The sequence below is a fragment of the Sinocyclocheilus grahami genome, unplaced genomic scaffold (assembly GCF_001515645.1).
Source record: "Sinocyclocheilus grahami isolate Dianchi unplaced genomic scaffold, SAMN03320097.WGS_v1.1 scaffold12.1, whole genome shotgun sequence".
NCBI lineage: Eukaryota > Metazoa > Chordata > Actinopteri > Cypriniformes > Cyprinidae > Sinocyclocheilus > Sinocyclocheilus grahami.
The window spans coordinates 2,264,314-2,289,882 of record NW_015505191.1 but is presented as its reverse complement, the minus strand read 5'-3'; the positions used below and the strand labels follow the sequence as shown (position 1 = coordinate 2,289,882).

The 25,569-nt window shown below is 36.2% G+C and overlaps 2 protein-coding genes and 1 long non-coding RNA gene across 3 annotated transcripts in view; 2 read left to right on the top strand and 1 right to left on the bottom strand.

The window, feature by feature from the left end:
* LOC107598378 (uncharacterized) overlaps positions 1-2,071 on the bottom strand; it is a 14,377-nt gene extending 12,306 nt beyond the window's left edge. Inside the window, exon 1 of the long non-coding RNA XR_001610556.1 lies at positions 2,013-2,071. This is a non-coding gene — a long non-coding RNA (uncharacterized lncRNA). The remainder of the gene's footprint in view (positions 1-2,012) is intronic.
* A 3,564-nt stretch (positions 2,072-5,635) lies between these two features.
* Positions 5,636-19,154, top strand: LOC107598044 (unconventional myosin-Ic-like). The gene is made up of 27 exons (XM_016289291.1): positions 5,636-5,647; positions 6,853-7,014; positions 7,628-7,741; positions 7,889-7,960; positions 8,145-8,264; positions 8,381-8,448; positions 8,874-8,979; positions 9,123-9,203; positions 9,284-9,375; positions 10,463-10,557; positions 10,647-10,693; positions 10,800-10,880; positions 11,145-11,250; positions 11,348-11,465; positions 11,651-11,764; positions 11,891-11,967; positions 12,086-12,154; positions 12,240-12,324; positions 15,138-15,300; positions 15,403-15,486; positions 15,580-15,673; positions 15,798-15,853; positions 17,569-17,704; positions 18,060-18,130; positions 18,343-18,440; positions 18,566-18,665; positions 18,863-19,154. The coding sequence occupies exons 1-27, from the start codon at positions 5,636-5,638 to the stop codon at positions 18,887-18,889; spliced, it is 2,448 nt and encodes an 815-aa protein (XP_016144777.1). The 3' UTR covers positions 18,890-19,154.
* Positions 19,155-20,311: 1,157 nt separating this feature from the next.
* Positions 20,312-25,569, top strand: part of ppp6c (protein phosphatase 6, catalytic subunit) — a 13,027-nt gene continuing 7,769 nt past the window's right edge. The window contains exons 1-5 of the mRNA XM_016288226.1: positions 20,312-20,468; positions 21,156-21,251; positions 21,361-21,426; positions 21,561-21,702; positions 21,813-21,892. Coding sequence (XP_016143712.1) covers positions 20,394-20,468; positions 21,156-21,251; positions 21,361-21,426; positions 21,561-21,702; positions 21,813-21,892 — 459 coding nt within the window. The 5' untranslated portion in view covers positions 20,312-20,393. The remainder of the gene's footprint in view (positions 20,469-21,155; positions 21,252-21,360; positions 21,427-21,560; positions 21,703-21,812; positions 21,893-25,569) is intronic.

The following is a 25,569-nucleotide window of genomic DNA, read 5'->3' as shown; positions in this document are numbered from 1 at the left end:
TCGGCGATGACCTACAGCCAATGAGAGACCAAGATACAGCACAGAGGGAAGTTCGGGGAGGAGTTATTGACCAGAATATCAGTATTTTAATAGGTAATGAACAATTATATCATACAGAAACAAGCACAAACATTTGCTTGACCAGCCACAACATCAGCATAACAGTTACTGCAAAATTATTTACCTCCAACTCTCTTTGCAGAACACCCAATCCCTGTTCCCTGCATCTCCCTCCTGCATAATCTGCATACATTTTTTCCCTTGTAGCTGGAAATCAGCTCACAGACAATTTGCGGGCTATATATATATTTTTTAAATAATTACAGTCTTGCTCTTATTTCCGTATCACTTCTCGCGTGTGTTTTGTTGTGAAATGTAGTTTGCGGACCAGACAGAGCTGTCGGCGATTCTTCCTATTGTGAAGTCATGCAGTGTGAACCCCCCTGTCGCCGATCCATCGTGCAATGTGAACACAGCAGCAACTGAATGCTACAGTCACGCAGTGTGAAAACAACGGCGATCCGACGAGTTTGAAAATCGTCCAGTGTGAACTCGGCATAACTCTATTGGTAACGACGGAACTTGCGACCATAGTTGCTTTTGGGAAACGCACCCCTGGTTCAGAGGTGCTATGTTGACACAAAAACTACAATTGTATTTATTTATTTATCTTAAAAAGACAAAATATAGATCACGAGATTAGATTAAATGGGCAGAAGAAATCAAGGGGGAAATTATTCTATCATAGTCAGGCTTTGATAGGAATCATATTGATTTGGAATTGACAAAGAAGGGCAAAATTGACCGTTCGCAAAGACCCGCTCTCCTTGGTTACTGTTGCCATCCCCGACAAACAATGCCGCTCTCACACTACAAATCATGTTCAACTTCTCACATAGTGAAAGATATGGCAAGCCGTTTTAGCTTAAAATATCCCCAGTGTTACTCGTAATTGCATTTTTACTAGTAACAATTCAGCTAGAGAGCTCTACAATTAAATTCTTACTAGTAACAATGCCAGTTAGAGAGCTCTCTAAATCAATTCTTACTAGTAACAATTATAATGAGAGAGCTCTGCAATTCAGTTATTACTAGTAAGAATTCCAATTACAGAGCTCTCTAATTCAATTTTTACTAGTAAAAAACCACATTAAAGATATGTTTAATTGCAGAGCTCTGTAATCGAATTAAAGAGCTCTCTAATTCAGTTCTTACTAGTAACAATTGAATTAGAGAGCTCTCTAAATGGAATTCTTACTAGTAATAACTGAATTACAGAGCTCTCTAATTATAATTGTTACTAGTAAGAATTGATTTAGAGAGCTCTCTAAATGGAATTCTTACTAGTAAAAACTGAATTAGAGATCTCTCTAATTGTAATTCTTACTAGTAAGGATTGAACTGTAGAGCTCTCAAATTGAATTCTTACTAGTAAGAATGCAATTGCAGAGCTCTCTAATTCAATTACAGAGCTCTGTAATTTAATTGTTACTAGTAAGAATTGTATTAGAGAGCTCTCTAACTGTAATTCTTACTAGTAAGAATGTAGCTGTAGAGCTGTGGAATTACATTCTTACTAGTAAAAATGTAATTGTAGAGCTCTCTAATTGAATTGTTACTAGTAAAAATGCAATTACGACGAGTAACACTGGGGATATTTTAAGCTAAAACGGCTTGCCATAGAAAGATACATCGCAGAGCAAAGAGGAAACTGACAACACACCGACAAAGACAGAGCAGGTTACTTCTGGTATGAAGCAAGATCTCAGGATTTTTAAAGAAATCCATTCCAAACAATAAATACCATTTTGTGGCTCTTTAATAAATCGTGACAGATCGCTGTATTGCCTCGGTTCAAACACGTGAACCGATCGTCTTTTCATATTTACTTAAAGCACGAAATAAACACGAATAAACATCAGAACGTATTTTTGAACAGATCGCCTGTCAATCAAGCTCTTTGCGAACGGTCAGTTGATGACATGGCGCTTAGTAAAAAAGATGTAGCCTACCTCAAGTGTATGGTACATATCACACATGGAATGGAAGTCCGCAAACCGGTTCTTTTACACGGTTCGTTCTAGCGAATCAGTTAAAACGATTCATTAATCAGTTATTTTTACGTCATCACGTAATTCTGACAACATTCAACATTCAAATGCTCTTGTAGCAATGTACTCGGTTCGAACTGTTTTAAACGATTCAGTCCGATTTGGTCAACTAGGTTGAACAGGTTCACTGAAAAGAATCGTTTCAAAAGAACGATTCGTTCATGAACCAGCTGAGTGACTGTGTTTACGCAATGGCATTGACCATTACCTGATTTCATTTAGAGTCAGCTGATGAATGCAAATGTACATCTCAAGAAACTAAAATTACATGAGTGATGAAAGTGGGGCATCTGAACCTAAACATGACCTAAGGAAGGCTTTACAGTAATGAGGTAAACATCTCCTGACTCAGGTTCCATCAGAGCCTCAGCTGACCGTCCCAGCAGTCAGAGTGATTACACATCCATCAGTTTGTAAATAAAATAAAATAGAGGCAATTTTACACCAAATGGGCTATGAGCCACGGGCCTTGTGTTGGTGAGTGGGTAGTAATTAGCAGAAAACGGATCCACCTAATCAAAGATCAGTAACTAGACCCCAACAATGTAATTTTGTGCAGAAGAAGACAGGTAGGAGGGGAGGGAGCAGGGTTTTAGCTCAGGTTTCCACAGCCTTGTGTTACACATGGTGGGGCAGTGGCCTCTAAGGAGAGGCGCTGAATGATATCTTCTCTTGCCGCCCCTCCATGAATCATTCAGCATCTTGGAGCAGACCGTGAGCTGAGTTTAGTAGTGGTGCTTAAACGGAAATAAATTCATGAGAACAAGAGATGGAAAGATGTGAGATAGAGAAGAAACGTGAGAAAGAAAAAGCGAGTTGAACTGATCAGGACCGAATGTGAAGTGGATCAGACGTGTCTTCTGCTGGCCTGGGTTTCCATCATGCTGGGGCAAACTGGGCACTAAAGGCCCTTTAAACTTCTGAGCCCTGGACCAATACAAGGAGAATTAAAAATCATCTCTTTTGGAAAAAACAATGGATGCTGAGGTAATTCAGGAATATTTCATATACTTATGTCTGCGGAGAAAGCAGCTGAAATAATGTAGTAAAATTTAAATACTCATAAGCTGTGATCATTTTTTGACTCATTTAGCCTGATATATATATTGCATTTTTTATTCTGTAAGTTCCTCTTCTTTAAAAAAAAATTGGGATTTATCATATTTTTTGAATATGTGACTCAAAATTGGACTACAAAATGACTGGGAGATTTTACTGTATTTTCTTTTTTATTTCCATTTTGTAAAAAAGTTCAAACATTATTTTGAGGAAAAATCGAGAAGTTCTCATTAATACCTATACAGAATAAAAAAAAAAATTGGAACAGAGAAATAAAGGTAAAAGGCATAACTAGTACAGGTTGAAGAAGGTAAATTCAGATTTAGACTTTAAGCAGCAAAATTTGTCAAGTCTTTGTGTAGTAGCTGTTATAGAAGAATGTGGGCCAGTGACCAATGATGAGCTCTAGCTCTTTCCGAAGTCTCAAGCCATACTGTGAGCTGAGCACTGGGATCCAGTGACATACTGGAGTTTTGGAACAATAGAATGGCCTCTCAGATGATGGTCAGTTAACCAGATAGGCTTTCCTTCTCCATTAAAATCAGCTTTAATGTCTCAGTGACTCACTTGGAAATACAGCAGGATGTATCTAATAACAGTGCCACCAAAGTGGAAATCGAAGTCATCGTGTAAATTAACTTTTTGTTTTTTTAATTAAGACCTGATCAGTTTTGATTATAAGAAAGAAAAAGAAAAAAACAATCTTAACATTCTTAACTCTACACAATGGTAGCAAGAATAATATGTGTATACGTGATATATAATATATAGTATTTGTGTGTATATATTATTATATTCAATTATTATGATATGTTATATTGTACTTTTATAGTTTTTGTGGTTTTATATAAATATTCATATGTTGCAATCAAGTAATGGTCAAGTTAAAAAAGTGTTTTAACTGGGTATCTGTAACAAGAAATGCGCTGAGTTTAAAGTTGATTGTCTTTTAAGCGGATGCACTACATGCCAGGCTGTGTGTAATGAAAGAAGAACATTGACAGACTGCCAGAGGCTTGGCATCCCCTCTTGGCTCTGGTTTAAGTGCTCTTTGCCAGCTGATAGACAGGACTCAAGTGTGATGCCAGCTTTATCTTTCAGAGCATTTCCTAGTCTCTGCACTTTCGCTTTTGTGGTACACAACTGACTGACAGCTAACTTAGTGCGTTTTATTTTACTAATGTTGTCAGTAACTGTTTAACCATGAAGCCTGACATATGAAATGATCGTAAAAATCTCTTGTTTAACTGAACAGTTTGTTGAACACTTACAAAAATATTAAATAAATAAAAGTTGTGTTTTTTGTTGAGTATTATATTTGATTCATTTGTATATATTTGATGCATTTTATGAATCATATATGATGTAGGAGAAAATCCTCCTCTGTTTTAATCATAGGCCCAAACTAAGCAAAAATGCGCCATATGTACATTTGCTGATATCTATATGGCCAAAAAGTAAGATGAAATTTTGATAACTTGTAATGTAAATAAATGAGATCTTTAAAACAGTCTACTTCAAATGCATGTAAATATAAGTTGTCACTCTATATCTCCCATTAATATGTCTTAGTAAAATTATATTTAACGTTTTAAGTATTTAAATTTTATGATCAAAGCTCTGGTTTTTACTGTGAGGGGAAAAACATATAATGCAATCCAATGACGATTTGGAAATGTACAAATAAACATTCCTCCAAAGCCTCATGTATCATATTTGATACTCATTTATTTACTTAAGTCCAGTAAGTGTTCATCTTGATTTTGTACTAACAAAAGTTATTCTTACATTTACCTTATAAAAAACAGTAAAGATTTCATAGCAAAAAGACACGTTTATCAAAACCTGAAGGGGGACATTTTTATAATTATAGTAAAATGCTTTTTACTTGCTAAAAAGTATAAACTATCAATGCAAATTTTTTCAGCAAAGTTTTGATCATTTTGATAATTAAGGGCCTTAGTAATTTCTGTATCAAATATGATACGGTATGGCTTTATAGAGTACAAGTAACTGGACAATTCTGAAAAGGATATGTTTTATGATGAATTGTAAACTTATGTGGTTTCAGATGGTGTGCTTCTTGAAATAAGATATTATTAATGATATTTGTGTGTGTGTGAGGAAGAAAGAGAGAAGGAGTGCGTGTTCCATCTGTTCTTAGAGGTAAATCAAACATCAGTAGCACCAGACAGGAATAGTTCATTTATTGAGAGTTTTTGTATGTCCGTGACCTTGGCCCAAATACCATCCCATGACAGGAACGGAACCGTGTAATCTCGGATAGAAATAGATTTGCCCTCAGGTTTAAGGGAACCAAGATAGGACAAACCTACGCTGAGCTGAGCTTTTCAGGATGCTAGACAATAAATCCATCATGATTTCTGTTTCAGACAGATGTTTCTTGACACACACATACACACAGACCCCCGCTTCCTTAGCAAACTTTTTATTAATGACTTCCCATGGTGGACGTGGTGAGTGTGATATGACAGTGTTTCCTGTTGCACTTGAAATAATCACCGATGCTCTGTCTTTACAAAACTGGATAAGATCATACACAGTTCCAACATCAGTACTCAGAGAAACAGTCACTGCATTGAAGGTAAGGGCTCCCATATTTTCATAAAATTTTTTTAGATCAAATTTAAAAATATTTCAGGTCGAAGATAGATCGATAACACAAGAGAACTAAAAAGGTACATATTTTGTTTGTGTAAAATATTATGCAGCTTTTGATGTAAATTTATTCTTGTAGTGAATAAAGCATGTTGATACAGCCGAACTAATGGTGTAATACAGCTCACTGTGCTGTGTCTCTCAGCAAATAATGTGCCTCAGCTTTTTATGTAACAGTCTAGTAGTAGAATGACTCAAGAATAATATGTCAAACTGAGAATCACAGTGTTTCTGCAACTAAAATGTATACTTTTCTTTAACAAAACTTTTTCTTTGGTTAAAAAAAAAGAAAAAAAATTATTTAGCCTTTTAATATATTGTTAATATTTGTGCAATGTAAAAAATCCCATTACATTTTTTTAGACATTTATATGGTAATAGTTTTTACTTCCAAAACCATACATTTAAAACATTTTACTGTAAATCTTTCGCCAAATGTGGTAAGGTATGGTAAGTTAACCACAATCATTTTTTACTGTGAAAATGTTAAAATTTTTACAGTGATATTTAGGGCCATTTACTTCTTTCAAAACATAACTTCAGAGGACATACGATTTTATCAACGCGTAAAAACAATATCCTTCCTGTTTGTCAAGACTGGGGTGGACCCTGTCATTCTCAGTGTTGATTGACGAACGTCCCTTTTGATAGACGGTGCAGAAAACATTTTAGATTAGATAAGTAGAGGCTGCACTCAGACGATTCATGGCATGTTGTTGAAAGGATTTGTTCAAGGCCACATCTGAAATGATATATTACTGGATGTAGGGGGATGTAAAAAACACCAGAGTGAAAGAAAGTTGGTGATGTTGGTCATTTGTGTACATTTGTGAGCAATTACAGTTAAACATATACAATTACAAGATTTTATGCAGTAATTGTCCTGAAGAATATAAATAATCAAAGTACAACAAATAGGTGTATATTTTCAAGCAACTTCTAATGCTGTTTCTGGGAAAAATTATCTACTCCTTTCTTTATTTTGTATGTCTGTGATTAACAGAGTTTAGAGGAGCGCTGCCAGCGGATCCTGCAGGATATGGAGGGCTCTTTGACAGCTCGGGACCGGGTGGGCATTCAAGACTTTGTTCTCCTGGACGCCTACACCAGTGAGACAGCATTTATGGACAACCTCAGAAAACGGTTTAATGAGAACCTCATATATGTGAGTCCTGCACCCACTCATATGATCTCTTAGAATAGACTATAAAAAAGGCAGGCAATGCAATATCAGTATCACAGTTACTTTCATTGAGATGGGGGAGAGAATAATGTGGACTCTCATGCTGAACACAGGCTTATTGCCAGTGTCCTTCATCTCGGCAATGTTCACTTTGAGGCCAGTGCCCATGGTTATGCCACATTATACAGCAGTGCGGAAGTACACTGGCTGTCAAAGGTACTTTCCACCGACACTTCTATCAGGTTTTCGAATAATTATGCATTAGTTTTACGGTTTACACTGTAATGCCAATTTTGACCTCTTAGTTTTGTTTTTGCAACCCATTTCTCTCTCTTTCCTTTATTTCTTATTTATTCTTGTCAGTTATTGGGAATCCCCTTAAGCATGTTACAGGAGGGTTTAACTCACAGAAAGATTGAAGCCAAAGCAGAAGAGGTGAGACTTGTATGTCACATTAATTGTTGCACAAAAAACATGTTTTACATTCATATTGCAATGTTAATTATAGTTTTTGTCCACTTGGATGACTGGGTCAGTGTAGAAGGCTGCTTTTTAGAAAGAGAAGTCATTGTTTAATATGTTTGGTCTTTTTTAGCATCTGTTTGCAATTATTGCCAGTGTCCTTCATCTCGGCAATGTTCACTTTGAGGCCAGTGCCCATGGTTATGCCACATTATACAGCAGTGCGGAAGTACACTGGCTGTCAAAGGTACTTTCCACCGACACTTTTATCAGGTTTTCGAATAATTATGCATTAGTTTTACGGTTTACACTGTAATGCCAATTTTGACCTCTTAGTTTTGTTTTTGCTACCCATTTCTCTCTCTTTCCTTTATTTCTTATTTATTCTTGTCAGTTATTGGGAATCCCCTTAAGCATGTTACAGGAGGGTTTAACTCACAGAAAGATTGAAGCCAAAGCAGAAGAGGTGAGACTTGTATGTCACATTAATTGTTGCACAAAAAACATGTTTTACATTCATATTGCTATACAGAGTTATTATTAAATGATAAATAAATGTAAATTTAAAATGGAAGTGGAATATTAAGTATGTTTTTTAACATTTCCTGTACTTAAGAAATCCATGATTATGTAGTATTTATCATTTTCAGGTTCTAAGCCCTTTCACCGCTGAACATGCAAAGTATGCCAGAGATGCACTAGCCAAAGCCATCTATGGCCGCACATTCTCATGGCTTGTTAATAAGATTAATGAATCGTTGGCTAATAAGGTATGCATGATTACATGGAATTTACAAATTATGCTTTTTATAGGGGTTTATAAAAATACATGAATTAGTTAATAGATTATTAGGTTATCAGTCTATTTATAATATGTATGATGCAGGATTCAACCAGAAAGACGGTGATTGGACTGCTTGACATCTATGGATTTGAAGTGTTTGACGTGAACAGGTGACCCTGAAGCATTGCGGTCATACACACTCACTGAATAAATGTATTGTAATGGTTTCCTTCAAGAAAAAGGGTTAATGTGTTAACAAAACCAATTAGTAACCTTTTTATCAATATAGTGTCAGAACAAGCCCTCTAGACACAAATAAATGGGCCATCTATCATTTAAAAGGGGTCAGTAAGGTTTAGCAAGGATGCATTAATTTTGATTACGAATTTAATACTGTTAAATTCGTAATTTAACAGTAAAGACAGTGTTGCAGAAAATGTCTGTTTGAAATAAATGCTCTTTTTTAAAAACATTCTATTCATCAAAAAGTGTATTTTCCACAAAAATATTAAGCAGCACAGGAGTACTAGATAGATATATGTTTTGATGGATTGATATTAACCATGTGTGTGATTACTGGTGCTTTTCTCCTCAGTTTTGAACAGTTCTGCATAAACTTCTGCAATGAAAAGCTTCAGCAGCTTTTCATCCAACTCACCCTCAAATCAGAGCAGGAGGAGTATGAGATGGAGGGAATCGAGGTGAATATTTTCAGTACATACACCATTTGTTACACTTACAGATAGTAATGTTATGTAAATGCTTTGGGACACAGATCTGCCTCACCTTGTGTTTTAGCATATTTTCACTGATAAGCATTTTTCCCCATGTTGACATTTTTCAGTGGGAGCCAGTGCCATACTTTAACAACAAGATCATCTGTGATCTGGTGGAAGAGAAACATAGAGGCATCATATCAATACTGGTACGTGGAACTGATTCAAGCTGACATACACATCAAGATGTGATTAAGTCACAGTCTTTATGTCATGCACCCAATTAAAGGATGAAGAATGTTTGCGTCCTGGAGAAGCCACAGATTATACATTCCTGGAGAAGCTAGAGGAGAAGATGTGCGGTCACCCTCATTTTGTCACGTGGGTAGCTTTTCACTTCAAACTGACTTAATTCTGGTATTTCAATGCTATCATATCACTAGATGATTTTATTCATTTTATGACTCTTTTGTAGGCATTGTAGGCTTTTGTGGGCTGTCCAATCCTGTTCCTGGTAGACCACCTTCCAGCAGAGTTTAACTAATGTACTAATTGACCGGCTAATCCAGGTCTCCAGAATCACTAAAAACTTCCAAGCTGGTGTGTTGGAGCCAAACTCTGCAGGAAGGCGGCCCTCCAGGAACAGGAATGGACACGCTTTGAAATAAATGCCTAAAAATAATAATAGCTAATTTTGTAGATACTGAATGCAGATCGCTTCTGTTTATACTGATATTACAATCCTAGTCCTCAGCTAAAACCTGCAAGTTTTTAAATCCAGACATGACTAAGTTGTGAATATACAAGCTGTCGTATATACTAGATAGACTCATGGGCATTTATTGAAATGAGAGGAACCACCAAAATGTCAGTATTGTGGCACTAATGTGTCTGTAAAACAAGTTTTTAGTCTGCTCAATTTATAATGTCATGAGACAATGATTTTTATCAGGCCAAACTCTGAATGACTTATTTTGTAAGCTGGACTGTAAGATGGTACATTTAAAGAATCTTTTATGGACTTACTTACTTATAATTTTCCTGGGGCTCAGTGGTAGAGCATTGCATTAGCAGCGCAAAAGGTCGTGGGTTCAATTCCCAGGGAACACACATACTGGTAAATAATGTATAGCCTGAATGCACTGTAAGTCGCTGTGTCTGCTAAATGCATAAATTATTATTATTATTAAATTATATATATATACAATGGACTTTGTATATATACAATAGTTTAGTTATTTTTCTATGTTTAATTTTATCCAATGTTTATATTTCTTATATTGTTTGTTAATCTGCATCTGCCATGTAATAGCCTGTAAATATGTTATGGCAATACATTTAATTACACAACAATAGATAAAACCTTCAAATGCAAACTAGACTTGAAGTGCTGTGGTAAACAAGAATTTGTACTGCTGCGAAGCATTGTATTCACTTATTAATCAAGTTTACTTTTTCTAAATTTCAGACACAAATTGGCTGACCCGAAAACACGCAAGACCCTTGAACGAGGGGATTTTCGACTTCTACACTATGCCGGAGAGGTTACTTACTCAGTTGTTGGTAAGTTTCATTTAATGCAAACAGTTTAAAGACAAACAAGGTTTTTAAAACATTTCCTTATCTTGACATCTATGGTTTCCTCATGTCAGGATTTCTTGACAAAAATAATGATCTTCTGTACAGAAACATTAAGGAGGTAAGAGGTTTCACCACAGCATGCATTCTCTCTTGGCCTGACATAACTGAAAAAATAATGACTATGAAATAGACATAAATGGAAATTTTTTTTGTTATTGTTTAAGGTCATGCGACAGTCTAAGAACAGTATTATACAGCATTGCTTCCATACTATTGAACCTGACGGCAAGAAAAGACCCGAGACGGTACAGTGAAAGATGTTTAAATAGACACTTAAAACAAATAATTGTACCAATCTGTTCTCTCGCTCTCTTTCTCTCTATAATATATTTGTAATGTTCATTTTCAGGCTACGAGAAAACAAATTTGCAGATTGTCTGATTATTGTTTTAGTATAGTACCATTATAGATGATAACCTATGAGCAACACCTGTTTTTAAGCTATTGCAGCACTTTATTCATGTACAGGAATCAAAAAGACATTTTTGACCAGTGTTTTTTTTTAACAGGTAGCCACCCAGTTTAAGAGCAGCCTTGCAGGCCTCACTGAAATCCTCATGACCAAGGAGCCATGGTATGTGCGGTGTCTGAAACCCAACCACTGTAAGCAGCCAGGTGAGCCTTTCACTTCACACCTCTGGTAAGTGGTTTTGTCTGCTGAATGTTTTACAAGGCTGTGCCTGTGACCTCTCTCTCACTTGCCTAACCTCAGACCACTTTGATGATGTCATGGTGAGACATCAAGTCAAGTACCTGGGGTTAATGGAGCACCTGAGAGTCAGGCGTGCTGGGTTTGCTTATAGGAGAAGATACGAGGTCTTCCTGAAAAGGTGCATTTGCATTGTGTGTTTTCATTATGACTTCAGTTGTCTTTCATGCCTTTGCCAGACATTTCTATCTAAAGTTACAGTGTATTCAGTTAGTGTTGCTTTGAAATGATCTTCTCTATCAGGCACTTCTTCTCACTACTTTTCACCTGCAAACATGTGACAAACCTCGATGCTTATCTTTGCAGATATAAGGCTCTATGTCCTGACACATGGCCACACTGGAAGGGGACACCAGCAGAGGGAGTGCAGCGACTCATCAAACACCTTGGCTATAAACCAGACGAGTACAAGATGGGAAGGTACAAACTGTACAAGCTACTGCTACTGTATGATACTGTGTTGTTCTTCTAGGACCAGAGAATATCTGTTTTCTCCTAGTGTTTTCTGAAATATATATATTTTTCTATTTCCTCTTATTTCTTAAGGACAAAAATCTTCATTCGCCATCCCAGGACTCTTTTTGCCACTGAAGATGCGTTTGAGATCTGCAAGCATGAATTAGGTAAGGCCCCAGTAACATCTGACAAAAGAAGACTGGCATTCCCTGAAGGCGTCGTGATGATCCTTGCAATGTCAGCTTTGACCTGATTGGTTGGTGTCTCCAATCTCTTTTGTTACAGCCACAAGAATCCAGGCCAAATACAAAGGCTATAGGGTGAAAGGAGAATACCAGAGGAAGAGGGAAGCAGGTATTGATCTTTTTTGGTTTAAAATACTTCAGATACTTATGAAAACCATATATATATAACATTACTCTTAATTCATTTTTAACAGCTACCAAGATTGAGACATGTTGGCGGGGCCTTCAGGCCAGAAAAGAAAGGGAAAGGAGAGCCTGGGCTGTCAAAGTCATCAAGAAGTGAGATCATGTCAGATACTTCACAGTCAGTTAGTCAATGAATGGAAATTTAATTAAAGTTTTATCTATCTATCTATCTATCTATCCTATGTCTGTCTGTCTGTCTGTCTATTTTTTAATGTAAATGTACACTATCATTCAAATGTTTGGGATCAGTAAGTACTTTTATTCAGCAAGGATGCATTAATTTGATTGAGTGACAGTACAGACATTTATAATGTTACAAAAGGTTTCCATTTCAAATAAATGCTTTTTTTTCTCTTCATAAAAGAATCCTGAAAAAAAATGTATTACAGTTTCCATAAAAAATAAGGAATAGTTCACCCAAAAATGAACATTTTGTCATTATTTACTTGCCCACATTCTTCAAAATATCTTCTTTTGTGTTCAGCAGAAGAAAGAAATTCAAACAGGTTTGGAAAAACTTCAGGGTGAGTAAATGACAATAGAATTTTTGTTTTTGGGTGAACTATTCCTTTAAGCGGTTTTTAACATTGATAATAAGGCATGTTTTTTGAGCAGGTTCAAAATTCAGCTGACATCACATTAATAATTTACATTTAAAAAAATATTACAGTTTTTCGCATTTCTTGAATCATCCGTAATATTTGCAAAGTATGTGCATTTCTCAAAACAATTCTTACAAACAGCACCACACAATGGATTACCTGCAAAAGCCTGTTACTTACTCAAAATCTTTAGTTCATCTCTCAAGTATTTATGTCAATGAGCATATCAGTGCCATCAGAATGAAAAGTCCTCGTGTCATTGTTCACAAACAAGTCAAAATGCTTAGTCATATTGTCAATATAACAGTGCACTCTGTTAGTATTACCTGCTGTAAACTATGGCAACAGTTTGGATGACAGTTACTTTATTGAAATGCAGAAGGCTGCACTTACATATCCATTTCAAATGTAGAAATGTACACATTACTCTATGTGGGATATTGATTGAAAGACTGGATAGGATACAGTTACACTTTTACTAGTGGTCTGACAAAAAAACCCAAAAAACCTTTACAACATCATTGTGATATAGAAAAGTAAAAGAAATGTGGGCACAAAGGTGAAAATAAACAATTAGAAACTCCATTGTCAGAATTTGTAACTCTTGTGTTGTCCTCTGTCTATATGCTTTCCAATTGAAGGTTCATGAGATGCACCTTTGAGCTATTTCAGAGAACTGGTTTATCATTGGTTGATCTATATTCTCTTAATTAAGTCAAGATTCACTTGCACAATTCATGGCAAATTTACAAAAAGTCTAATAGAATCAAATAAATGCTTTTTTTTCTCTTCATAAAAGAATCCTGAAAAAAAATGTATTACAGTTTCCATAAAAAATAAGGAATAGTTCACCCAAAAATGAACATTTTGTCATTATTTACTTGCCCACATTCTTCAAAATATCTTCTTTTGTGTTCAGCAGAAGAAAGAAATTCAAACAGGTTTGGAAAAACTTCAGGGTGAGTAAATGACAATAGAATTTTTGTTTTTGGGTGAACTATTCCTTTAAGCGGTTTTTAACATTGATAATAAGGCATGTTTTTTGAGCAGGTTCAAAATTCAGCTGACATCACATTAATAATTTACATTTAAAAAAATATTACAGTTTTTCGCATTTCTTGAATCATCCGTAATATTTGCAAAGTATGTGCATTTCTCAAAACAATTCTTACAAACAGCACCACACAATGGATTACCTGCAAAAGCCTGTTACTTACTCAAAATCTTTAGTTCATCTCTCAAGTATTTATGTCAATGAGCATATCAGTGCCATCAGAATGAAAAGTCCTCGTGTCATTGTTCACAAACAAGTCAAAATGCTTAGTCATATTGTCAATATAACAGTGCACTCTGTTAGTATTACCTGCTGTAAACTATGGCAACAGTTTGGATGACAGTTACTTTATTGAAATGCAGAAGGCTGCACTTACATATCCATTTCAAATGTAGAAATGTACACATTACTCTATGTGGGATATTGATTGAAAGACTGGATAGGATACAGTTACACTTTTACTAGTGGTCTGACAAAAAAACCCAAAAAACCTTTACAACATCATTGTGATATAGAAAAGTAAAAGAAATGTGGGCACAAAGGTGAAAATAAACAATTAGAAACTCCATTGTCAGAATTTGTAACTCTTGTGTTGTCCTCTGTCTATATGCTTTCCAATTGAAGGTTCATGAGATGCACCTTTGAGCTATTTCAGAGAACTGGTTTATCATTGGTTGATCTATATTCTCTTAATTAAGTCAAGATTCACTTGCACAATTCATGGCAAATTTACAAAAAGTCTAATAGAAATGTGTAGAACATATGCTTGACAGTTTATGACGACTAGATCAACCATTTTGCATTTAATGACTTATACGATGAACAAATGACTCAATGTTTTGAGGACTATTAGTAAGACTATTGCACAGAAAACTATATAATACATTTTGAGCAACATGACAATAGCAACTGATAATGTAGGAAACCGCTGTCAAATGTACATAATCAATTGCTTGAATGTACCAAAGCAATCGAAACTTGTTCAAAAGAATGAGAAACTGCTTTTATGATGTGCACAAGTGACTAGATGATGTGGAGGTTGAACAAGTGGTTTTGAGAATTCTATTCCTTGATTCGAGAAATGCACCTGAGAAAATGCGACTGAGAAAGACTGTAAAATAGAAAAGTTATTTTCAATTGTATTATTTTTTTCACAATTTTACTGATTTTACTGTATTTTTTAGAGCAGATAAATGCAACATATTTTATGATATTTGAGTTGTAAAAGATTGTTTTCCCCCATCCTGCAGGTTTATTAAGGGCTTCATAAACAGGAATCAGCCTGTCAGCATGGACAACTCTGAGTATCTGGCCTTTGTCAGACAGAGCTACCTCACTCGACTCAAAGAGAATCTGCCAAAATCAGTATTGGACAAAACCAGCTGGCTAACTCCTCCACCCATAATGCAAGAGGTATTCCATATATTATTTAATCCTTTATTATTGAAACCATGCAAAGTTTTGTTTTATAGCTGAAAGTGATGAAAATATATTTTGTTATAAATGCATTTATAGGCCTCAGTGCTCTTGCGTAAGTTGCACACACGTCTCCTCGTGCGGAAGTATGTTCGAGGGATCAGTGCACAGCAGAAGGTGCAGGTAGAACAAAATTTACCTCTCATTTGTCTGAATGTTTATTTTCACACTTTATTCACTGGCTGGAATTCATTTATTGTTCAAATTTATTTTCAGCTGCAAATTAAAGCACTGACCAGTGACATATTCAAAGGCAGAAAAGAGAACTACCCTCAGAGCGTATGCCGACCCTTCGCTGACACTAGGATAAGTAAGAGTTTATGTTTTTTTTAAACGCTGCTGTTGCTGTAAACCTTTCAATGTGTAAATGCAAAGACCAGGTTATACCTTATGAATAAACATGATAGCACTTTGTTCATTCTTTGTCTATTCAGGTGAACAAGATATAAACATCAGAGTCTTGCAGCTGATTTGTCCTGAGGGCAATAAGGTACATGAAACTAAAAACAATTTACATAGGTATATACACATACATATGCATACATTGCCTTGCGACAATTTTCAAACCCCTTCTTTTTTCACATTTTGTTATTGCAGCCTTATGTTAAACTGCTTTAAATTACTTTTTTCCCACATTAATCTACACTCCATACACCATAATGCCAAAGCAAATAACAGGTTTTTAACATCTCTGCAAATTTATTAAAGATAAAAAAACTTAAATGATTCCATTTCGTCATATCTGGGACAGCTGAAATTCAGCTCAGGAGCATTCATTTTGCTTGTAAATGTTATCACACTTTGAGTGAAGTTAACTTGTGGTAAATTCAATTGAATGGGTATGATTTGGAAAGGCACACATGTCTTAATAAAAGGTCTAACAGCTGAAAATGCATATTAGAGCAAATACCAAGCCCTGAGGTCAAAATAAATGCCTGTAGAGCTCAGAGACAGGATTGCATCAAACCACACATCTGGGGAAGAGTTCAGAAACATTCTGCTGCATTGAAGGTTCACAGAAGCATGTAGCCTCCATTATTCATAATGGAAGACGTTTGGAACAACCAGGACTCTTCCTAGAGCTGGCCTCCTGGCCAAACTGAGCAAATGATGGAGAATGGCTTTGGTTAGAGTGGTGACCAAGAAGCTGATGGTCACTCTAGTTGAGCTCCATGATTATATGTGGAGATAGGAGAAACCTACAGAAGGACAAACATCACTGCAACACTCCACCAGTCTTTATGCTGCTGTGGCCAGACTCAATCAAAAAGCACCTAAAGGACCCTCAGACTCTGAGAAACGAGATTCTCAGGTCTGATGAACCTCAATTCCAAACATCATGTTTGAAGGAAACCAGGCACTGTTCATCACCTTCAGAGTGACCTTCAGTGGCAGGAATTGAGGGACACATCAGAGTAGAAGAAAAGCGCAAGTAACCAACATAGCCTTAATGAAAACCCAGTCCAGAGCATTCAGAACCTCAGACTGGGCAGAAAGTTCACCTTCCAACAGGACAATGACTCTAAGCACACAGCAAGAGTGGCTTATAGACAACTCTTTGAATGTCCTTGAGTGGCCCAGCAAGAGCCTGGGCTTGAACCCAATCAAATATTTCTGGAGAAACCTGAAAATGTGCATTTGCCCTCATCCAACCTGACAGAGCTTGAGAAGTGAACCGGTGAGGGGAAGAATGGCAGATAATTGCCTGATGTGCAAAGCTTGTCGCATCATACCCAAAAATACTTGAGGCTGTAAAGGTGCTTCAGCTAAGTTCTGAGTTAAGGGTTTGAGTACTTATGCAATGTACTTATTTAAATAGTTCTTTGTTTATTTTTTATAAATGTACAAAATTGTGACAGTTCTGTTTTTGCTTTGCCATTATGGTGTATGGTGTGTAGACTGATGTGGGGAAAAAAATAAAATAAAAGTAATTTAAAGCAGTTTAACATAAGGCTGAAACACCAAAATGTGAAAAAAATGAAAGGGTTTGAATTCTTTCACAAGGCACTGTATACATATTTGCATCTTGAATCCATTTATTGGATGTAAAGAAGTATCTTATTTTTATTTTTGTTGCAAGAATGCTTAGGGGAATTTCGGGGCTTGTTTAACTAAGAGTACAGTAGATCTGTCTGAGCTTTATTTTTCAGTCAGATGTTTATATCATTGGCATGGGAAACTGATGTGATATCTCACTCTACACAGTACAGTGTTCCAGTGATTAAGTATGACAGGAATGGCTTTCGGCCACGTTTCAGACAACTGATCTTCACTCAGGCCGCTGCGTATCTGGTGGAAGAGGCCAAAATCAAACAGAGGGTGAATTACAGTTCACTAAAAGGTGAAATCTCAATGCCCAATAATTAAACGTCTATGATTGTGTGAAATTTGCCATCAGTTTAGATTTCCACAGGCATTTTATTTAAATAATTTATATTTTTATAGTATGTGAATTTTAACTTTAATATACTAGAACTTATCCTATTTCATTAAAAACAGTTGGCAAAGGTGTAAACATGACTCTTCATATAGTAGTCTGTTTGGTTTGGACTAGGTATTTCTTTCGTAGTCTTTATATTTATGTTTTACCTTTTTTTAAATATCTTGTAACATACCTTTACTAAATTAGTCAAGTTGAATCCAGTTCCATATAATACTATACATTGTTTACATGAGCAATATTTGCTTTTGTACAGGGGTGTCTGTCAGCGATTTAAGTGACAACTTCCTGATTCTCCATGTCACTTGTGAAGACACAAAGCAAAAAGTAGGTGGTGAACAAATATCTTTGTCAGGGAGTAGCCTATCTGTATGAAATTACTGTCACATGGTAAATTGGAAAAACGTTTGTTTACATGCCTCAGAACAAAGAAGAAAAAAAACGTGTTCAACATGTATTACGTTTCTGTTGAACTGTATTTGAACTGTAACCTGTCACTGAAATATATACATATATGATTGTTAAATATTCTGTTTTAGGGGGACCTGGTCTTGCAGTGCAGCTATCTATTTGAGGCATTGACAAAAATCTGTGTAGTGACAAAAAACCACAACCTCATCAAAATTGTTCAAGGGAGGTGAGACATGCACTGTATTTCTATCTGAATTGCCTTGGATACTCAGTCCTGCTCACAGAGATAGACTGATTATTGTATTTAACAAGAATGCATTATACATACACCGAATTGTTGTCATTTTGTAGTGTGAGGTTTGACATCCAGCCTGGCAAAGAGGGCTTTGTTGATTTTAAGAGCAGCAGTGAATCAATGGTCTACAGAGCCAAAAATGGACACTTGATGGTGGTGAGTCCACATAATGCAATGCACACAACATTATGAATACACTGGAAGCATAACATATATTTAAAGTGTAACCTTTATATGTGACCATTAGTAATATGCATATAATTGTATACCGCTGTTATATCTATTACTATTAAAATTATATTGATATAACTTGCATTTATTATTTTGAAGCCATTTACATTTTTATTTTGCAGGAGTCTGCACGGACAAAATCTCGATGATGAAGTTTTACCTCACAAACCTTCTCCACAATGGCCCGATTAATGCATTTCAGTTGAGTTTATTAAACACTTTAACTTGCCCTAAAAGAACCTATAGAACGGTGTTTTCCAATGGCCCCAAGACATGAAATGAGTGTTTAAGGTTACGGAGACAAAATGTGTACTTTTGGGGAACTCCAGAACCAGGGTTGGGAAATATTGCTCTATGATATTAATGTGTGAATTCAAAGGACAAATCATGAAATATAACTGTAATTTATTTAGAAAGAGGAAAGGAAAACAAACAAAACTGGTCTATTAAAGTAGTTTGAATTAGATTTGTTTTGTTTGTATAATATTACATTTAAATTCTGTATATTAGTCATTTACTGTACATTTTCTTTGATGTGTGTTTTATAAGCCCATGTTTTATTATAAATATCCAATGTGTCATGAAAATGAGTGTGTTGAATTGTGCGCTAATTGTGTTTTTTTTTTTTACAAAATAAGTACTTGTTAATCAGTGAAAATCTTAAGCGGTAACTGTTTAGCAAAAATTGGCATTTGCACCAGTTACTCAGTCAAACAAATGTAAATGTTGTTGGTGCATTTTGTTATGTCTCCAATACTGCCAAAGCCTTACAACATACTGCATGCCATCTTTTGCTTTGCACGACAAACATAACTAAAGATGGTGATATGCCCAGAACACATGAGCAAAACAGTGTATGCATGAAGACAGACACAACATTTGTGTGTACATTTAAACATAAAATGCCATTTGATAAAAGACAGGAAATGGTCATACATGTCAAATCTGTATATGGCTGTAATAATAATCATCATCATTTCTCCACATTCAATTGTAGCCCTATATAAAATGTGTGTAGCTGCTGTGGTGTTACAGCAAACATTCGCATCTGTGTAATGTTTAACTTAATGTAATCAAGATAATAATTACGTAGCTTAAATTAAAAAAAAAATCTCCTGCAAATTCAGTTCAGCTATTGTATAAACTATATATGAATCATGACTGCAGTGGTAATCGGAAGGAAATAAAATGATTCATTATTGAGTAGTATTTTGTGGACATTTACTGTAATATGATTTCCTGGTGTTTCTTATAAAAGCTTAAAAATAAAATAAACGAATATGTGATGATTAATACATATTTACAATTTTTTTCTGAGTGTGTGTCATGAACTTAGTTTGAATTAGTTTGAAACGGCAACTTTATGTTCCCACCTCGTGGTAAATGAATGGAGAATGCTTTTAATAAAGGACTTGGATTTTGATGCACTAATTATTCACTCGTTTTATTTTATTTATTTATTTGTCCTATTTATATAAGCTTATTTCGAGAGCGTGAGATGATGACCCACCGAAACCACTGACCCTGCAAGCGGCGCTCGGGATCTTATCAAAGTACTGAATCTGATTGGCCGATCCCTGTGTCAATCATTACCGCCCAGCATGACGTAGAAAGACTTCCTCTTTGCTTCTTCTATCGACTGTTGTTCCTAAAATGGCGCCGTTGGACCTAGATAAGTATGTTGAAATTGCGAGACAGTGCAAATACCTTCCAGAGAACGACTTAAAGGTGACTATTGTCAGCAATTCTATTTTTCTCTCAAAATATTAAACATGATAGCGCTTGATATAATTCTGAAGCCATGTGTGTCGCGGTGAAGGCTGGTAAAATAGCAGTGTGTCAGTGCAGTGCAGTCGTTAGCGCTGCGTATGAACCATAGACTGTATTAAAACAGGTATGAACCCAATCAGTGTGTTCCGGGATTTATTTTAATACATGGTATCAGAAATAACCGGATATACGGCCAAAAAAAGCAGTTACGTTAGTCGTAATAAAGGTGTGTAACTCATTATTTCTTGTAAATACCTGGGGTGGCTAACTTATGTTGTTGCTATCAAGCGCACTAATTTGAAACGCCCATCTACGTTACTTTTCAGCGTCAGCCTTTTAGTTAATCTCATTTTATGATATTTGCTTATTAGCAGTTTTCAGTCTTGACTGAATCATCCTCCGTTCTCTTGTCTGAAAATAGAGCTCCTATACGTTAACAACTAGGCTTTCGAATTAGTCCATAATGCAGCAATACAGTTCATAACAGTATCATCCAAGCCACTAATTTGTGATATTGAAAAATGTGAATTAAATGAATTCTTTATGTATTAATGATTTTAGATGCAGTGATCTGATCTATTCAGTGATGTTATTTCCATTACAAACTTGATCAACCTGCTGTGTTCTCTTCTATTGCTTTGACAGAGATTGTGTGACTATGTATGTGACCTGCTACTTGAAGAATCAAATGTACAGCCAGTATCCACTCCAGTCACTGTATGTGGGGATATTCACGGACAGGTGGGTGCAGGCCCTATGGAAGCATCTCTGTTGCGTACAGATGCTGTGACAATGGCCTTTTTTGATATAACAACATGTATATTGATCTAAACCTTTTCTTTATCTCTAGTTTTATGACTTATGTGAACTCTTCAGAACTGGGGGCCAAGTACCAGACACAAATTACATTTTCATGGTATTGTATCCATAAAGATAATTATACGTAATAAACACTGTTTTAAGTTCATATTTGGTGACTCATTGGAAACAATGCCCCCCTCCCTCCCAAGCGTATACTGAATAGACATTGGTATGTTTTCTTTCCTCTAGGGTGACTTTGTTGACCGAGGATACTACAGCTTAGAAACGTTCACATATTTGCTAGCACTTAAAGCAAAGTGGCCTGACCGCATCACACTGTTGCGTGGCAATCACGAGAGCAGGCAGATAACACAAGTCTATGGCTTTTATGGTGAGATAGCAAAAATCTAATGCACACCTATCGTAATATACGTATTGTATTGATATTTTGTTGTGCAGTGTTTTTTGATTTTCATTTGCATTCTTTCCTTCTATTTATAGATGAGTGCCAAACGAAATATGGAAATGCTAATGCCTGGCGATACTGCACTAAAGTATTTGACATGCTGACTGTTGCTGCTGTAAGTATTGTTTTTATAATACAATTTTATATATACAGTGGGGAAAATATTTATTTGATCCCCTGCTGATTTTGTAAGTTTGCCCATTTACAAAGAAATGAAGGGTCTGTAATTTTTATGGTAGGTTTATTTTAACATATAGAGACAGAATACCAACTAAAAAATCCAGAAAAAACACATTATATAAAAGTTAGAAATTGATTTGTATTTCAATGAGTGAAATAAGTATTTGATCCCCAAGCAAAACATGACTTAGTACTTGGTGCAGAAACTCTTGTTGGCAAGCACAGAGGTTTTTTGTTGTTGGTCACCAGGTTTGCACACATCTCAGGAGGGATTTTGGTCCACTTCTCTTTACAGATCCTCTCTAAATCCTTAAGGTTTCTTGACTGTCATTTGGCAACTCGAAGTTTCAGCTCCCTCCACAGATTTTCTATAGGATTGAGGTCTGGAGACTGGCTAGGCCCCTCCATGACCTTAATGTGCTTCTTCTTGAGCCACTCCTTTGCTACCTTGGCGGTATGTTTCGGGTCATTGTCATGCTGGAAGACCCATCTTCAGTGTTCTGGCTTAGGGAAGGAGGTTTTCATCCAAGATTTTACAGTACATGGCCCCATCCATTTGCCCCTCAATGCGGTGAAGTCGTCCTGTATCCTTAGCAGAAAAACAGCCCCAAAGCATAATGTTTCCACCTCCGTGTTTGACTGTAGGGATGGTGTTCTTGGGGTCATAGTCAGGCGAGTCGAGTTAATGCCAAAGAGCTCAAGTTTGGTCTCTTCTGACCACAGCACTCTCTCCCAAGCCTTCTCTGAATCATTTGAGATGTTCTTTGGCGAACTTTAAACGGGCCTGTACATGTGCCTTCTTGAGCAGTGGGACCTTGAGGGCGCTGCAGGATTTCAGTCCATTGCGGCATAGTGTGTTACCAGTGGTTTGCTTGGTGACTGTGGTCCCAGCTGCCTTAAGATCTTTAACAAGCTCCTCCCGTGTAGTTCGGGGCTGATCCCTCACCTTTCTCATGATCATCCTTACCCCATGAGGAGAGATCTTGCACAGAGCTCCAGACAGAGGCCGATTGATAGTTATTTTGTATTTCTTCCATTTACGAATAATCGCACCAACAGTTGTCTCCTCCTCACCAAGTTTCTTGCTGATGGTCTTGTAGCCCATTCCAGCCTTGTGCAGATCTACAATCTTGTGTCTGACATCCTTTGACAGCTCTTTGGTCTTGCCCATGGTGGTGGGAGAGGTTGCAATGGAACATACAGTTTGTGTGGACAGGTGTCTTATACCTAAAGAGCTAACATTAGGAGTAACTTCTTAAAGTGACAGGACTGATCTGTGTTTCACATGGGCACATAACCAATCTGTGGGAGCCAGAATTCTTGCTGGTTGGTAGGGGATCAAATACTTATTTCACTCACTGAAATACAAATCAATTTCTAGCCTTTTATATAATGTGTTTTTTTTTCTGGATTTTTTTGGTTGATATTCTGTCTCTCTGTTAAAATAAACCTACCATAAAAATTACAGACCCTTCATTTCTTTGTAAGTGGGCAAACTTACAAAAATCAGCAGGGTATCAAATAAATATTTTCCTCAGTGTGTATGTACAGGTGCATCTCAATAAATTAGAATGTCATGGAAAAGTTCATTTATTTCAGTAATTCAACTCAAATTGTGAAACTCGTGTATTAAATAAATTCAATGCACACAGACTGAAGTAGTTGAAGTCTTTGGTTCTTTTAATTGTGATGATTTTGGCTCACATTTAACAAAAACCCACCAATTCACTCTCTCAACAAATTAGAATACTTCATTAGACCAATAAAAAAAAAATTTTTTTTGTGAATTGTTGGCCTTCTGGAAAGTATGTTCATTTACTGTACATGTACTCAATACTTGGTAGGGGCTCCTTTTGCTTTAATTACTGCCTCAATTCGGCGTGGCATGGAGGTGATCAGTTTGTGGCACTGCTGGGGTGGTATGGAAGCCCAGGTTTCTTTGACAGTGGCCTTCAGCTCATCTGCATTTTTTTGGTCACTTGTTTCTCATTTTCCTCTTGACAATACTTGACCAACTTGACAAAAGTTCAGGCCTGGTGAGTTTGCTGGCCAGTCAAGCACACCAACACCATGGTCATTTAACCAACTTTTGGTGCTTTTGGCAGTGTGGGCAGGTGCCAAATCCTGCTGGAAAATGAAATAGCCCTAACCCAGCATCTTCAAAAAGCTGGCCAGCAGAAGGAAGCATGAAGTGCTCCAAAATGTATTGGTAAATGGGTGCAGTGACGTTGGTTTTCAAAAAACAAAATGGACCAACACCAGCAGTTCTAATTTGAGATGGACCTGTATGTATGTATGTATGTATGTATTAGGGCTGTCAAACGATTAATCGCATCCAAAATAAGTTTTGTTTACATAATATATGTGTGTGTGTACTGTGTATATTTATTATGTATATATTAGGGCTGCCCTCGACTAGTAGTCGTTCACTTTAAGCATTAGTCGACTATTAGTCACACTTTTAATAATAAACCATAGAAATCATAATAATGAGCCTTTAATTGCCTACATAGCCTAATAAGCGCACCAAAAAAAAAGGCTTGCCACAGCGCACCGGCAAATATAATAATTATGAATGTGTTAGGGAAAAACAGCAAGTACACTGCATTAACGTTTTATTAATTTATTGTTACACTAGTGCTTTCTGTTTTCGGTTTAATAGATGAAGTCGGCGACACTGACTCGTCATCTCCGCAGTATGTATGCATGTTTCATACGGATTACATAATCTGAGAATATTTGTTTTATATTTGAATTGGTTCATTTCAAAGTTTCACTCTCTATAGATATATTTTCCATGTCTGTAATAAGGCAAGCATACACGGAGTTTCGAAGTGACGTGCTCAAGTTCACAGAGTCCGAGACGGCAGAAAGCGCATCCTGTTTGCTTTAATTAATTTATAAAAGCTCAATGTTTCGTTGTGCACACGAATAAACGTAGAGTCTTTACAGATACAAAAGATGCATTACTCTTATCTGTATGACCAAAAATGACAAAGTATTTTAAGAGCAAATGATCTCACCGGCGCCTCCATCTGCCATGCAGTAGCCTAAGCGCGCTACTGTTCAGCTTCCACACTCCGTGTTTAAAACACATGAACAGCGCACTTTTTTTCTAGGCTAACATTAGATTGAGCTGCCATGTAAAGTTGCTACTACATACATATTTCAGATGATAAGCTATATTTGAGGTCGATGAATGTTAGGTGAGCATATGGATGTCCTGCACGATTTACTATATTACCACAGACCAGCCGTTAACGATTTGGCCGTCACGGACTGCATGATTTCGCCACTTTGTGTGGAATTCTTTTTTCTGCGACTAATAAAATTTTGGTCGACCAAGCCTCTTCTCGTCGACTATTAGGGGGCAGCTCTAGTATATATAAATACACACTCATACATTATATATTTTGAAAATATTTACATGTATTTAAATGTATATATTATATAGAAATATATTTAATATGCAAATATTTTTATTAAATATATACATGCATGTGTGTGTGTATATATGTGTATGTATGTGTGTGTATATATATATATCTATATATATATATATATATATATATATATATAAATACACACACAAACACACACACACACAGACAC